This window comes from Nomascus leucogenys, chromosome 24, assembly GCF_006542625.1.
Source record: "Nomascus leucogenys isolate Asia chromosome 24, Asia_NLE_v1, whole genome shotgun sequence".
NCBI classification, from domain to species: Eukaryota; Metazoa; Chordata; class Mammalia; order Primates; family Hylobatidae; genus Nomascus; species Nomascus leucogenys.
The window spans coordinates 19,682,866-19,699,848 of NC_044404.1; the positions used below are offsets into that span (position 1 = coordinate 19,682,866).

At 46.0% G+C, this 16,983-nt stretch overlaps 1 protein-coding gene across 7 annotated transcripts in view; it reads right to left on the reverse strand.

The window, feature by feature from the left end:
* CAPZB (capping actin protein of muscle Z-line subunit beta) overlaps nt 1–16,983 on the reverse strand; it is a 146,859-nt gene that overhangs the window by 79,295 nt on the left and 50,581 nt on the right. For all 7 annotated transcript variants that reach the window (XM_030805430.1, XM_030805429.1, XM_030805427.1 and 4 more), the window contains exon 2: nt 2,514–2,603. In XM_030805430.1, the coding sequence (XP_030661290.1) occupies nt 2,514–2,603 (90 nt within the window). The remainder of the gene's footprint in view (nt 1–2,513; nt 2,604–16,983) is intronic.

Here is a 16,983-nt window from a genome sequence, read left to right on the forward strand (position 1 = left end):
AAAAGCAGCTACATGCACATCCCTGAAAGAGAGAGTGATGAGGGAGTCCCAGAGAAAAGACACAGCTGTAGTAAAACACTTCAGTTGCCATAAGAACAAAATAGCCTATTAAACACCAGGAAGGGTCTAATGAGAAAAATTTGCTCATCATTTCCTACTTCTATGTTTGGCTTATTTCTAAAATACAGTAATAACTAAATTGGCAAACTAAATTTAAACTCAGCCAAGCATGCTTTCATGCTGAGTTTAGAAGAAAAACAAGCTCTTGCAGCTGACCAAATTAAAGGCAGATCACATCTTCAACTTTTGCCCACCTCTTCCACGTAAGATCAATCATAGATTTCTGACCAAGAAAAATGCAAAGCCATTAAAGCACTTTCCAGACCGCATTCTGTAGTCCTACCTCATAGGACTGATGAGAGTTCAAATATGGCTGCGCATGAGGCGCTGCATACAAGTTCAGCAGTCAGTGGGCTGATGGTGACCATTCTCACCACATCAAGTCCAAGGTCTCCTCACTTTCAAGGATACCTCCTACCTATCCAACTTCATACTTCAGTATTTCTCAACAAAGGACATCTCCTCTAACCCCTCCAACCCACACTGCCCGACCGCCCCCAGCTCATTATTTCACACGCTCAGGCCCAGGTTCTACACAAAACTGGACCCAGCCAATCTAATGTGCAGGCCAATGTTTAAAAATCAGCATATTCTGCTGGGCGTGGTGGCTCATGCCTGTAATCCCAGCACTTTGGGAGGCTGAGACAGGCAGATCACTTGAGGTCAAGAGTTTGAGACAAGCCTGACCAACATGGTGAAATCCTGTCTCTAATGAAAATACAAAATTAGCTGGGCACGGTGGTGGGCGCCTGTAATCCCAGCTACTGGGGAGGTTGAGACACGAGGATTGCTTGAACCAGGGAGGCGGAGATTGCAGTGAACCAAGATCGCCCCACTGCACTACAGCCCGGGTGACAGAATGAGACTGCGTCTCAAAAAAAAAAAAAAAAAAAAAACCACACAAAAAAACAAACCAGGAAATTTTACATAAAACCCCAAATATATGGCTCCTCTAGAAAAATGTGAAAACAAGCAACAGAGGCCCTACTTCCAACAGGGCAACAAGCACCAGGAGTAACGAGGGCAGCTACTCTTCCCACAGGGGCCTGTGCCTCCAGATCCCACCAAGCCCGCTTCAATGATCTTCCTCACTCACTGGCTCCTGGCCGGGGACCCCTGATCCTGAGCACACAGTGGGTTCATTTGCATCACAACTATGTTACTACCCCCCTGAAATGTCGTCTGGTGGGACCCTCTCTTTTTGATACCTGCCTTCTCTCTGCTTACATCACAAGCAGGTGCAGTTGTCTCTCTGAGCAGCCAGTGACCTCAAGAAACCTCTATCTTCCCACTTCCTGCATTACTATGAATGAGATACAGCAGGTTCCCAACTCCTTCCACAGGCTCCGCTCTGTGTCACACACTTGCCTCTCAGCTGAGAGTTTGCATCTCTATAAATATACAAATATTCGCACTACAGACCTTTCGGGCTGCTGTATAAAGTTTTCTCTGTGAATGACATGCGTGCCTCTCCTAGCAGTCATATATTTTTCCTAGTAAAAATGTTCTGAATGCATACAATGGAATTAAATAAATCACTACAGCATATGAACAAGTTCCCAACCCACTCTAAAAATATACCTCACTGATGAGCCATGCTTGGCAATGGATAATCACATCCAAGAAGACACAGGACACAGTGGAAAAAAACAGAGGACCAGACTCAGGGCCTCACGTTCCAAACCCAGCACCAGAACTCACTGCCAAGTGATCAGGGTGATTCGGTTGGCCTCTTAGGACCCGATTTTATTTCTGTCCAATATTTCCTATGGCTTTATAGATGTTTTTGAATATTTTGAGCACTCTCAAATAATATGGTGCAAGTGAATTTGAGGCAACATCTTGAGACCAATCATTCTGAGCATAAAAATCTATGAAAATGAATAGAATATTTAAAAACTAGATGTGACAGGCCCTTTAACAGGCCAACTTTTGCTTGTTATACCTTTGCAAACTAGAAATGAAGCCACGGAAGCATCTGACAGGTAGACGCTTGTACTGTGTTGGCTGGAGAAACTCACACGATAGCAGAGACTGATAGTGTCTGGCCTGCGTGCACTGCTGAATGCCTGCGGGATGGGTATGCCCTCTTACTCACCACGTCTAAATGCAAGCTTCTAGAAACTGAAGACAAGGCAGCTGGGGAGGGAGCAGACTGTCATTAACTTTAGAACTCCTAACTTGGGCTTCATCAACACAGATGGTCCTGAATGACAGACCACCATGTGAAACCCATCTTCTCTCTGCCTGGAAGAATCTCATAGGACAGTGGCATGGTCTGCCAGGGAGAGAAAAGGTTTCCTTTGTTGTGAATTCTGCATGGAAAAAGCTACACAAAAGCAACCAACTCTTAGCCGCAGTCTCAAATGGAACCATATGAAGGAGGCACGTACCAGGTCAATCAGGTCGCTGAGGTTTTTCTCGATTTGCTGGGGAGGCAGGCGCCTCATTAGGTCCAAGGCACAGTCCAGCTGCTGATCACTCTGTGGAGGAAGAAATAAAAGTGGGTCAGTCATTTTTGCCAGAAGGAATATCAAAAACTCCTTTTAAAAAGCATGCTTGCCCAAGGCATTGTAAAACCCAAAGAGCCGTGCAGTGGGCCCTCTGCCAGGTCTGTGTGCTGGTAGCCTGGAGCAGGGGGCGACTGTGCAGGCTGTCTGCTCCCCTTTAACAGCAGTCTCTGTCTCAAGTGGGGGCATCCAAAAGACCCTGAAAGAAGTGGAAGCAGGCTGGAGATGTCAGAAAGTTCCCTCACCGGCTCCCCTGCTCCTGTTCAACAGGCCCTGGTGGCTGCAGATGTCGTGCCTCCCAGGTGGTTCCATGGTGAGCACACTCAAGCAGCGGATTACTTTTGCCCTTTGTTGTAACCTGGGTATAAACATCAGGTAACATCCCCAGGCCAGGTTCCTTGATGAGCTCCAAGTGAGGGGGGAAAGCCAGGCAAAGAACAAGTGGCAAGATGCACACGGGGTTAAAAGTGCTTCATTCATTCAATGGAAACCTAGGACACTAAGACCTGAACCACACTACAGTCAAGAGCTCACTCCACCCAGCAAACTGGACTGCAAATGCAGTAAACTATGTCACTGCAGCGGCAGAGGACTGGAAAGACAACCATTACTCTTGTTGATCAAGCACTCTTTTAAAAAATGTTTTTAATTTTTTAAAGATAGGGTCTTGCTGTGTCACCCAGGCTGGAGTGTAGTGGCATGATCTTGGCTCCCTACGACCCCCAATTCCCAGGCTCAAGTGATCCTCCCACCTCAGCCTCCAGAGTAGCTGGGACCACAGGTGCATGCCACCACACCTGGCTAATTTTTGTATTTTTGGGGGGGTAGGGGCAAACATGGGGTTTTGCCACATTGCCCAGGCTGGTCTTGAACTCCTGGGCTCAAGCAACCGAACTGCCTTGGCCTCCCAAAGTGCCGGGATTACAAGAATGAGCCACTGTGCCCAGCCCAAGCACCTTTTCAAAGTTATGTATCCTGTGCTTCACCATATTCTCCTCACAGTATATACGCTGCAAATATTTACTAAGAGCCACCATGTGCCAGTCACCCTAAATATATAATAAATAAATAAATAAAGGGAGGGAGAGAGGAAGGGAACTGAGCAGAGGCAAGGCTGGTAAAGTGCAAAGTAAATTCAATGCACAGTGGGTTCTAACACAGAAGGCTAGACCTCAGGAAATGAGACAAGAAATAAAGTGAGAAAGGTGGGCCAGGTACAATGGTGAAGACCTGTGTATGCAACCCTAAGAAGTACAGGTGACTCCAAGTAAGGCAGATGGAGTCCCCAACACTACCCAAGCAGAGAGCCACTATCTGATTTGTATCTGGAATCTGCTCTGTTCAGACCAATTTCAGGATTTTTGGAAGGCCTAAGTCAACAAGCTACAGTCTCATAAAATACACAAAGTAATCCTCAAAATGCCACATTTGGCCTTAATGAAATACAACTTTTGAATATTACCATTTATACTCCAGGTCTGTTAACCACAAGTAGGCCGTGGGGCAAGGACCCACTTCATAGTCACAGAAGACATAACACATTATTAAGGAGAGTCAATTTCATTTTTTTAAAAAAAGATATTGACATGGCATATACGGCCAGCTGTTTTAAAAAAGAATGAAAGAAAAGAAAAAGCCTGTCCCTTGCTCAAGATGGCTATCAGTGACAGTTCATCCAGGAACACACAACGAACTGGCTCCCCTGCAAAGAGAAAAGAAAAACACCACACCAGAAATTCTACCACTTGTTTTGCTTAATGCCAGCAACCATGAATTCCCTACTTGTGCCACGCACTTCTATGCCAACATGTGTCAGCCAAGGCCACAGTGACAGGTTTGGCCCACTGGCATGAGAGGAAATTTTAACACCACGTCTCAGGCAGAACACACAGATAAGCTGATTCGACTCCAGAGAGACATATTCAATTCCCAATACTGCCATTCATTAATTTATGGCCTTGGGTGGGTTTCTTAATCTCTAGAAGTCTCTATTTATCCATAAAATGAGAACACAGTATCTTCTTCAGAGAGTTACAATAATTTTGCAATGCATGTGAAACGTTTAATACACAGTAGTATGTGTTTAATGATTGGGGATATTGCATGCATACAAATATACATACAGCTTTTAAATATTTTTAAAAATTTTAAATGATTCCCCTGCCCAACCTCCCTGCCCCTCAACCCAGCCCTGGATCTCTCTCTCTCTTGCTCCCCTTAAACTAGAGCTAATGTTGAAACTCAATACACAGCTATGTATTCTCTTGGCCAAGCAAGAATAGAAAACCCTAAATGATTCAAGTCAAACTTGTTAAAAGGTATAAACTAGTATTTCTCAACTAGGGATGATTTTGCACATGTGCACACACATACACACACACCTCCAACAACCCTGCCAGGAGACATCTGGCAATGTATGGAGACATTTTTGTCACAACTGGGAGAGAAGAAACTACTGACATCTAATAGGTAGGGGCCGGGGATGCTTCTAAATGCCCCAAAACACGATACACAGCCTCCCTACAACAAAGAATCACCCAGCCCAAACGTTAATAGAGTTAAGGCTGAGAAGCCCCGGGCTAAAAATAATTGCTTTGGGGGCTGCAGATTCCCAGCATCTGATCAACGATAAAGTCCCTCTCAGGAAGACTGCACATGCAGGGAAACATTTTATATACAATTCTAATTTAAAGACCACACATACACTTTGGGAGGCCGAGGAAGGCAGATCAAGAGGTCAGGAGATTGAGACCATCCTGGCTAATGTGGTGAAACCCCGTCTCTACTAAAAATACAAAAAAATTAGCCGGGCGTGGTGGCAGGCACCTGTAGTTCCAGCTACTCGGGAGGCTGAGCTTGCAGTGAGCCCAGATCACTCCAGCCTGGGCGACAGAGCGAGACTCCGTCTCAAAAAAAAAAAAAAAAAAACCAACAAAAAAACCCCCACACATAACCCCTAAAAATTTCTGGTCTTCAGAAAGTATCTCAACTAGATATTAGCAATCCTCCTTATAAATGAAAAGCAAATTAAGATATAAGTAAGCCTGTCTAATTTGAAACTGTGATCTAGACAGAACACAGAAGGTATTAACTAGAAAACTGAGCAGTGTTATCTAGGAAAAGACCTAAGTTGACCAAAGAAGCTCAAGGTGAAAGACTGTTTTAACCCTTCTTCGGTGCCTGTTCACAACCCCAATTCCAATATGCTGATCACACCCCCACCCTGCAAGGGGGCTGGACAGTCCTCTGTAGGCCTGTATCTAGTTGACAGCACTAGAATACTACTACAAAAGGATCTGACTTACATTTTGCATTAATCCCAATTAATCTTAATTGGAAATGTTTCACTACAAATTTCTAGGGCTAAGGATGTTTAACTATCATTCAATGAGGAAATGACTAAATGCTTCCCATAAGTGAAGCAACATGGGAAAGCTTAATGATAGCTTTTAAGACGTTAAAATTAGAGTTAACTGGAGCCATTTGCTTGGGAGTCATCCCAAACCCTAAGGGGTCCAAACAGGAAACGGCACCGGAGAATGAAGCAGATGTGGATGACCTTCAGCTACAAGCAACAAGGTAAGTGACCCAGGAAATGGAACAATGGAGACAGAGGGAGGGGGCTAGTCCCAGGGGCCTCCCTAGGATGCTGTCACTTTTATATAAAGCTCAATAACAAGCAATAGTGAACATTCTTTTTTTTTTTTTTTAAGATAGGCTCTCACTCTGTCATCCAGACTGGAGTGTAGTGGCACAAGCTCAGCTCACTGCAACCTCTTATCTCCTGGGCTCAAGCCATCCTCCCACCTCAGCCCTCCAAGTAGCTGGGGGGCCACCATGCCTGGTTAATTTTTTGTAGTTTGGTAGAGATGGGGTTTCACCATGCTGCCCAGGATGGTCTCAAACTCTTGACCTCAAGCGATCCACCCACCTCGGCCTCCCAAAGTGCTGGGATTACAGGCATGAGCCACCATGCCCAGCCAATTTTTCTATTTTTTGTAGAGATGGGGTTTTGCCGTGTTGCCCAGGCTGGTCTCAAAGTCCTGAGCTCAAGCGATCCACTTGCCTCCGCCTCCCAAAGTGCTGGGATTACAAGTGTGAGCCACTGCACCTGGCCATGAACACTCTTATTATTTAGACATGTGTTTTAGACTAATATAACAAGGCTTTTTTTTTTTCTTTAAGCCAAGACAAAGGAATGATAAACACAACATTTAAGGAGAGTAAAAGAGCAGTTCCAGGGAAGCCACGAGGGGAAGATGAAAGCTATGGGGGAAAGCCACGAGGGGATATATATATCCATATATATATGGCTAGGTCTCACATGGAATGGCAGGTTCAAGGGTATTCATCATAATCGCGATGCTTAAGTTATGATTATCAGATATCTAAACTTTTTTTAAAGGTAACAGAAAAAACTACAAGTATGCAGGGAGTGATGGTGCGTGCCTGTAGTTCCAGCTACTCGGGAGGCTGAGGCAGGAGGATCGTTCAAGCCCAGGAGTTCTGGGTTGTAGTGTGCTATGCCCATCAGGTGTCCGCACTAAGTTTGGCATCAATAGAGTGACTTCCTGGGAGCAGGGAACCATCAGGTTGCCTAAGGAGGGGTGAACTGGCCCAGGACAGAAATGGAGCAGGTCAAAAAATACAAGGAAGAGCAAGTAAAGAGAGGGCTTAGGACTCAGGAGTCCAGGGTCCAAGGTATGCCCTGTCACTAGACGTCTGTGTGCTTTGGACTGCTCACTTAACCTCATGGCCTGGGATTTGGCCCAGATGAACTCTAAGACTCCTTCTAGATGGAGTGTCCTCTATCCTACTGCGAGAGCAGACACGCCCAACCACCACACCCTTCAAAACAAGACCATCATCCTGGATTTGGCCGCTTGCAGGCCAGCAACTGGGCTATATAATTCAACAACTGTGCACTGAGTGCCAACCCTGGGCCAGGCCCTGAATCCGGCCCAACAAATGAGACCCAGTCCCAAGCCTCAAGGAACCAATTGTCCATAAAACAGCAAATAACCACAAGGTCCTGTGGTGTGTACAATGATGAGACAGAGAAGGTACAAAGAGACAAGGCACAGTTCACAACACACTGATTTGTACTTCTTTGTGTCAATTATTTTCCTAGGACTTCCCACCCTCACATGACTACAAAATAAACAGAAGGCCAGTCAGGGGAAGTAAACTGTCACCCAGTGGCTAAAAGCTCTCCACAGGCCAGCTCCTTCAAAACTCTGACTGGTCCAGGCACCTCCTTCATACAATGAGCTTCACCAGTTCCACCTCCCAATGGTGTGCTCCAGGTGGAAAGGTAAATAGTAAAAGAAGGACCATTCCTCCTTATCCTCCGGAATTCTCTGCCCATTCAATTAATCATCCGATCATTATGTGAGTGTTTCCTAGGTAACAAGCACTGTTTTTGATGCTGAGTGGTGAACATAAAAGTCTCTGCTCTTCATGGAGCTTATGGTGCAGTCAAAATCAGTATGGAAAAAAAAATCAAGGAAGAGTCCTTGTTTAGGATGTCAGATAATAAGGGGGGGACAGTTACCCCATTTTAAGCTGGCAAGGCTCCAAGGGGTAGGTTTAGGGGTTTTTTTGTGTTATTTTCTTATTTTGGTATATAAACTGAGATAAGAAATATTTCACTTCCTGTTTTCACATGATTTAAAGAAAAAGCATAAAATTGCTTAAATCACCCTGCAATAAATAAAACCACCATTAATACAGACTAAAACAATTTTTCAGAATAAGAAATCAGTCAAATAAAACCCTACCATCTAAATATCTGCTACAGTGTTCAGACATCTGACGGTATTGTGAAATCATTTGCATACAGGAAAACTTGGCCTACTAGGCAAACTCCAGGGCAAAGTCTGATTTGGAAACCATCATCAAGTGAGATGTAACCAGTCCCTACACTCCAAGTTTGGTAGAGTAAACACACCATCCACAACAATGGCAATGTCAGGGTACAGTTGCCCACTAAGCAGGGCAGGGAGCCCCGGAAGATGTCTCAGAACGGGGCCACAGGAGCGGGTTAGCCCTGGATGAGCAGGTGTGCCTTTCCAGGCAGCAGGTGCAGCAGGGTGAGAGGTGAGCCAGGTGCGTGGAGGAGGTGGGGAACCATGGGGCATGGCCTGGGGAGGTGACTGGGGCCTTGTCACAAGGGCCAGATCACACCCAAACTACCCAGGGGGCAGCTAAGCTGGCCCCAGGAGCTAGGCTCAGAACCTCACTTCTCCCCGCAGTTTTTTGCTCCTGTCCAGTGTATAGGTAAGGCATCTGTGCCACATTCTTTAAAATCCGCTTTTCTGTGAGGGTTTTGGAGCCCCTAGAGATTTTCCCACAGGGGAATGATGACTGTTGTTGTGACTTGGAAGGCGAGGCAGATTATATTTTCCAAAAATGACCATAACAAGCGGTCCCACCCCACATCCTCCTCTTGCAGCATGACTGTGACACTCCTCCCACTTGGGGGGGGGGGGCTGTGTCCCCTCCGCCTTGGAACCTGAGGAGCTTTTGTAACTTTTTATCACCAGAGCCCAGCACAAATGATGCCCTATGACTTGTGAGCCCACAAGAGACAAGGCAGCTTCTCCCTGCCTGCTGAACACACAGGCCTGGAGCCCACTCAACTACCCCGAGGCCACTCTGTGCAGAAGAGTCCTTGAGACTCCATGGACAGAGGGAGGCCCACTGAGCCCCCAGGTGCTCCAGGCTCCCACTGTTCCAGCTTCAGCTATCTGACTGCAATAGCATGAGACCCCAAGCCAGAACCACCCAGCCAAGGCCCTCCTGAACTCCTGACCCACAGAAACCATCAGAGACAATGAAATGAATTGTTCCTTTAAGTCACTAGGTTTCGGGGTGGTTTTGTTAGACAGCAATAGTAACTGACACAGAAGGATTTGTCTGGTGACCTTGGGGAGACAGACTGACCAGAGACGAAACTGGGGGCAGAAGAGCTAGCAGAGGAGCCTCTACAGCAACCAGTTCTCTGGCTGCATCCAGCCAGAGGAGGAGGAGGACGACAGCCAAAGACTGTAAGGTCACAACAGATAGGACGAGGTCAGTTACTGGAAATGGGAGGAAGCCCAAGGAGCCTGAGATGACTACGTTTCCTAGCTGGGGCCAACTGCTAGAGGATGGTGCCACAGCCTCACCGGAGTGTGTATGTTTTGTGTGTGCTTTTAAAACCCACCGTTTTTAATTTCAAAGACAGGCACAGGCAGTAACTCAAATTGCTAATGCTTGCAAGCAGAGGTCCTGCTTGGCCTGCTGTAGTGGCTGGTTAAGGCAGATTTGTGCTTAACAGCATCTGCCTGTACATAAACAACCAACCAAAGCTTCAAGGCCTTCAGAGGTTGTTCTTAAGTTCATCAAGACCTTCACTCGTTTACATTCCTGAGAGGCTTAGCAAATAACTTCATAGACAGCACAAAGGTAAACTCTGCTGGCGCCCAGAATGACTTACCACAAATTTATGGAGTCTCACTTAACCATGGTTTGTCTTGTATAATCTGTGACCCAATAAGCAACTTTGTTTAAACGTTGAATCTGTTTTCCGCCATGTGGCCCGGGAACAGTTTGTGCTGGGGGCGATTTGGAGAAGGAATCCTGAGCCAGCCCAGCCGACCACTCATCCTTAGGTCACTCTGGAAAACTGCACATTTTGGATTAATAAAAAGAAAAGTGCTTCTTGCACTGCCTGAGTGTCCTCTGGGATGTGACGATAGCTGTGCAGGAGGGAGATGCCTCAAACACAAACACACGAATATCCCTTGGATGACTTTCTGTTCCCATGGGAAAATCCAATTCCCTCGCTGTCAAGGGAATCACAGCCACGGCGGAAGTCCACTTGGCGGACCAAGCCTTCTTCAACCTTTTGGGGTCTCCTGTCTACCATCATAGCTGAGTCAATGTCATCTTTTTAAATTGAGGTTTTTTGTTTTATTTTTAAAAAACCATGCAACATAAAAGGAACCATTCTAGTCCTACTCTGACCATACAGGCGAACACAAAACCCTGAGAGATGGCAGGGCAACATGAAGGAGGAGCCTGGCTCGGTGGACGACCCACCAGCCAGAATGGGTGACCTGTTGTTATATGAGAAATAAACTCCTATCTCATCTGAGGAATAAAATGTAACCATTTTAGGGCTGGACATAGTGGCTCACGCCTGTAATCCCAGCACTTTGGGAGGTGGAGGCGGGTGGATCACTTGAGGTCAGGAGTTCAAGACCAGCATGGCCAACATGGTGAAACCCCATCTCTACTAAAAATACAAAAATTAGCAGGGCGTGGTGGCAGACGCCTGTAATCCCAGCTACACGGGAGGCTGAGCAGGAGAATCACTTGAAACTGGAAGGCGAAGGTTGCAGTGAGCTGAGATCACGCCACTGCACTCCAGCATGGGTGACAGAGTGAGACTGTCCCCACACCCTCCCCCTACCCGCCAAAAAAAAAAAAAAGAAAAATTAGCCATTTTAAAGTGAACAATTCAGTGGCTATGTCAAGGTCATTTGGATTACCATGAAAACATAACTGCTTTATGTGTCTCTCTTTTTTTTTTTTTATAAACAAGTCTCTCCTTGAAAAAAAATTCTGTTGGGATCACAGAAATTAGATCTGGACTGACATCTCAATTTCATTTGAGTCCTGCTCCTTAATTTGACGATGCATAACGAGGTCCAGCACAAGTTTTGCCAGGTTGCACAGACAGAGGCAAAATCTGCGCCTAAACCCGGATCTTCTTCGTGTTTCGAGGCCTGGCTCTGCCCCGAGCCCTTCTCCCCAGTGAGTCTTTCATCCACGGACTGTGTAAGTGACTGGCAGACACAGCCAAACAGTGAGATGAGATTCTCGCCCTCAAGGAGCTGTGACCTAAGGTAGAGGACAGCCAGAAAAAAACAGCAGGAAAGAACTACACCATCCTTCTATAATCAACGCCCAGCATCCCAGCTACCCCATTATTTTCGAGGACTGGTCCTCCCAGTGATTTGTCCAGGTCATCAGGGTATCAACTTTTAAGAAAAATTCTAGAAGACAGCAATCTCTCTAAAATGTATTACCTGGCTCTACATTTTTACACAATGCAAATGATCACAGGACAATGCAATGAACACAGCTAAACCATTTCTCATTAGCCTAAGGACACTGTATGAGTAGCCATTCTTGGAATGGCGCCCTGTGTCTGCTTTTTACATTTATCTGCTTCTTCTGCCAGGCTGTCAGCTACACTTCCTCAACTAATATGTTGCTTCTAATCTGCTATGGGGTTGAGAACACAGAAAATTAGAAATCTGCCCTCATTTCAAACAAACAAAAAAAAGAAACTTTGAGAGAAGGAATAAATCAGGTTGATAACTTGGGGTCCAGAGTCACAGCCCACAAATAGTTTGTAAGTACCTTGACACTATATGAAGATTACTTCTTCCTTTTCTTAAAGAAGTTCAAGACTCTAAAGGCAGAGATACGATATACTAATAATTCCTACTTTCCCATACAACCTGCATAAGCAAGTCACCACCTCATCCCTTGGAACCTCAGTCTTCTTTAAAACCTGGGCCCGATGGTACTGTCTACCTCACGGGCCACTGGGAACGAGGTACCACGTCTGGGCCATAAGGGCACCGCCCACAGAGCATCCTCCATAAAGGGTAGGAACTCTCCCAGAGAGTAAAGCACATGGCTTATCTGCCAGGACTTTTACATAACACTTTTTAGGTGCTAGAGGGCCCTTTCTGCCTGGATTTTTCCCTCACTTGACACAGGTTTTCCATTCAGGCTGCCAGGAGTCTAGAAAGGTAGGCGGAGTGTTATGTCAGTTTCCAAGTCATTAAGCACCCACAAAGGAGGGCAGGCTTGCACAGCACTCACTCCACACAACCGCCCCTGCCCTGAGTACAATGGAGCATATGGCTTCCCTAAAGCCACAAGGAGAAGAGAGGCAGGGACAGTGAGAGCTGAAGGAATTCCACATGTGTCCATGGAAGATCACCTTCCCTTTGTTTTCCTGCACTCTAGCAACTTCCTCATGCAGCTTGCTTTCTGAAGCCCTCTGCTCCACTTCCCCAGCCCAGGACAGCATCAGGAAGTAGTTCCACCATCTCATCTATTTGAAACTTCTCCCTATTTACTGGTGCTCCCAACCCCATCTGAGGCCATCGAAACCAGACAACTGTGGTAGCACTAGCAGAGTCCCCAAACTACCCTGACACCCTCCCTGGCAAGGAAAATTTCCACGCGCCTCTCCCTGGCATATTTATTCCAGAGGAAAACTTAGCAACCTACACACAGGCTCTGTGTCAAACTCTACAACAGCCATCAGTTGATTTTTCCCTTACACATCCCTCCAGGAAGTGAAATATCCGAAATGAGTCACACTCAGGAGCCGGAGCTATACTTCCGCTGTAGTTTTTTTGGATAACCAATTCACTGTTTACACTCCGAAACCTCTAATTGCTGAACACGGAACAGTTCCTTTGCAGAGATCAAAGCTTACCTGGTGAATCTGGCGAAATGACAAAAATTCTCAAAAAGGAGTTAGCCATCCAGAGTGCCAGAGGAGGGCGGCTGTACAAGCACATTTTAATTGGCAAAGTAGAGTCACTGCCCAGCAAGGAAGAGTATGCAGGGGTTTATTCTGCTGTTCTTCTATTTCCCCTTTAAGGCATATGTCTCTTACCCCTGCACCCTCCAACTCTAGTCACTCCCAGCACACAGCTGGCGGCCGCCCCACCCACACCCGCACCCGCACCCGCACCTCAGAGAGCTTGCTGATCCCTGAGCCGTGCACTGAAGCTTCCAAGCAGCTCTACCTAAAAGCAATCACTGCCTGCTTTTTACAACATGTACAAAGCAAACGGGCTAACCTGATGCACAGAAAAACCCTGGGTCACATGACGACCGACAAACTCATTGCTCAGGATGGCTCTCTGCCACATTTCTCAGGCACTGTGCTTGGCTCTGCTGGCCAACTGAGTGAGCTGGAGCATTTTCTCTTGGGTGTGCCTACCCCTCCACCTGTCCAACTTTAAAACACAGAATCACAGGGATGTTACACTAAAGGGGACCCTAGAAACCATCTAAATGGTGGAAAATTGAGGCCTGGACTGACCCATAACAAATGAGAATCACATAAATAGCAGATGAACCATGACCAGAAAACAAATCTCTTTAGTACACACTTTAGTGCTTCTGCTTATACAGGTTGAGCAGCCCTAACCCAAAAATCCAAATCCCAAACTTTTTGAGCGCAGACATGAGGCTGCAATGAGCATATTGGACTTTCGGATTAGGGATGGTCGACCAGTAAGTTCTGCAAATATTCCAAAATCTGAAAAGAATCCAGAGAAGTCCCAAATCCAAGATGCTTCTGGTCCCAAGCATTTCGGATAAGAAACCTGTAGTTTAATCATCAGTCAAAATTTAAGAATAGAGCTGATTTTGGGCTGGGTGTGGTGGCTCACGCCTGTAATCCCAGCACTTTGGGAGGCCGAGGCAGGCGGATCACCAGGTCAGGAGATCAAGACCATCCTGGCTAACATGGTGAAACCCCGTCTCCACTAAAAATACAAAAAATCAGCGGGGGGTGGCGGGCGCCTGTAGTCCCAGCTACTCGGGAGGCTGAGGCAGGAGAATGGCGTGAACCCAGGAGGCGAAGCTTGCAGTGAGCCGAGACTACACCACTGCACACCAGCCTGGGTGACAGAGTGAGACTCCGTCTCAAAAAAAAAAAAAAAAAAAAGAATAGAGTTGATTTTATCCAAGAAAATACTACTTCGGGCCGGGAGCAGTGGCTTACACCTGTAATCCCAGCACTTTGGGAGGCAGAGGTGGGCAGATCGCTTGACCCCAGGAGTTCAAGACCAGCCTGGGAAACATAGAGAGACGCCGTCTCTACAAAAAACTTTTTAAATTAGCCAGGTGTGGTGGTGCATGCCTGTAGTCCCAGCTACTCGGGAGGCTGGGGCAGAAAGATCACCTGAGGTTGAGGCTGCCCAGTCTGCGTAACAGAATGAGATCCTGTCTCAAAAAAAAAAAAAAAGAAAATACTCTTTGACTCTTTTGAATAAAATTCTACATTATTAGCATTAACAATGGCAGTATTAAGAATATTTATATATTGTCCAGACTGGGCACATTGGCTCACATTTGTAATCCCAGCACTTTGGGAGGTTGAGGTAGGCAGATCATTGAAGCCAGGAGTTCGAGACCGGCCTGGAGAACATGGCAAAACCCCATCTCCATCCAAAATACAAAAATTAGCCAGGCATGGTGGTGTATGCCTGTAGTCCTAAGCTACCCAGGAGGCTGAGGTACGAGAATCACTTGAACCTGGGCAGCGGAGTTTGCAGTGAGCTGAGCTAGCACCACTGCACTCCAGCCTGGGTGACAAGGTGAGACCCTATCTCAAAAAAATTTGAAAAAAGGATACTTATATATTGTCCAGATAATTTTATTTTTATTTTTAAGTGAATTGATCTTTATTAAGAATACTAGGTATCCAAAAGGCAAACCAATTTCAAAAGCAAAAGGGAAGGAAACTAACAACTGCTAAGGGTGGCCCGGCATGGGCCAGGCACTGCACCCTATGGGTTTCAGGAGAGCCTCACAACAGCTGCACGAGGTGGCTCTTACCCCAGTTTCACAGATAAGCAAAGTGAGGCCCTGAAGGGTTAGGTGACCCCAGAGCACTGAATGACACAGAAGGACATAACACAGGTCCCCTCCCATGCCCAAATATTCTCCAAAGAATATTAAACAATCCCAATGAAATAAAATTAATTTCTAATGACTTGTAGGGAACAACTTGCAAGCTCACAAAATCAGATAGGGGCAATGAGTCTCTTCTCCCACGATGAACAAATTATGGACAATGCCATCTACTACCAAATTCTGAAATCTGTCACCGTGGATTACAGACTGTATTCTCACAAACGCTATCCCTGGCAGGTGGATTTGTCGAAAACAAGAAAGCCTTTCCCACACAGTTTCTCTGGTTGACGGTTTCCTGGAACCCTTGAGAAGATCTGCAAGGCGCCATCACCTCGTGTCTGATCATTAATGTTTCACAGATGTCTACAGCTGCTACCTCCACATGATCCTGGCTGGTTTCATGTAACAAGCGACTAATCCCTCCACTTTGTCAACTGGCAGTTAGACACATAATTATAGGCAATCCTGAGACGTCTTCAAGGGATGCCGTACATGTTGTCCATTTCCCCCTCGATGGCACAAGAAATTCAAGAAGCCTTTCACAAAAGTGGAAGCTGAGTAAAGCAGGGTGCTCCTGTCTTCCAAATAACAGTTAAAAGAAAAAACAATTCAGAAAAACGTCGACCACGTGTTCACTGATGAAGGCTAAGAAAAGTAAACTCCTTTTTTCATGGCAGAAGCAGCCAATTCACATAAACCAAACAGATTTATAAGATGGCCTGGATGAAATCTATAATATTTGGACACAGGTTTACTCCAACAAAACCCTGCACATGGCTTCCAAAGACATCGGGGAGAAGCTTCGGTCCAACCTGCAAACAGCACAAATGGGCATGTCTTGATGGGAAAGCAGAAAGATTTAAAGGATTTGGAAAAAATGAAGCCTCCATCAATCCAAATATTTTATCTAGAAGGGGGTGGTGCTGCTTTTTTGACTTATGTCCAAAAGGAAGCTTGAGGAAAAGAACACAGTGCTTATTGATCCAACAAAGCACTTGGACTATTTCTTCCCTGGGCTCCTAGGCTCCAATTTCAGATGGCTGTGTGTGAATCAATATGGAAGACTCTATCCAATCTCTCCTTGTCTCTGTCGGCCTTCCCTGTCCAGCTCAAGGGTAACTCTCTATATACAGCACCGCGCTCTACACTGACAATCACGGGCCCAGCACAGCAGAGCACAACAGAATCCTGCAACAACTGGCCCTCTGGCTCCCCTAAATAGATCGCCAAAGTTTTTAACATATTTTAGTGACAGAAATGTACAATGCAACACTCTACCCACCCATGATACCTTTGCAAGCTTAACCCAAGACCTGTCATAATGTTGCCCTCTTCCAATTAATGTCAGGACCCACTGGGCAGGGAGATGCCTGAAACATGACATCCTTTGGGCTTCTATTTTCCAGACCAAAGACAGAGGCCTTGCAGGTCTGCAGCTGGCAGAAAGGACCTTGGAAGTCAGACAGACAAGAGTTCAAAGCCCATACTTGCCATTTCCTAGCAATGAAGGTCTGAATAATTCCTTCACCTCTCTGAGCCTCGATTCCTTCATCTGTTCAGCAGGAATAATAATAAAACCTATCTTAGAGGGTTATTTTGAGAATATCACAAAATATGTGTAAAGAAA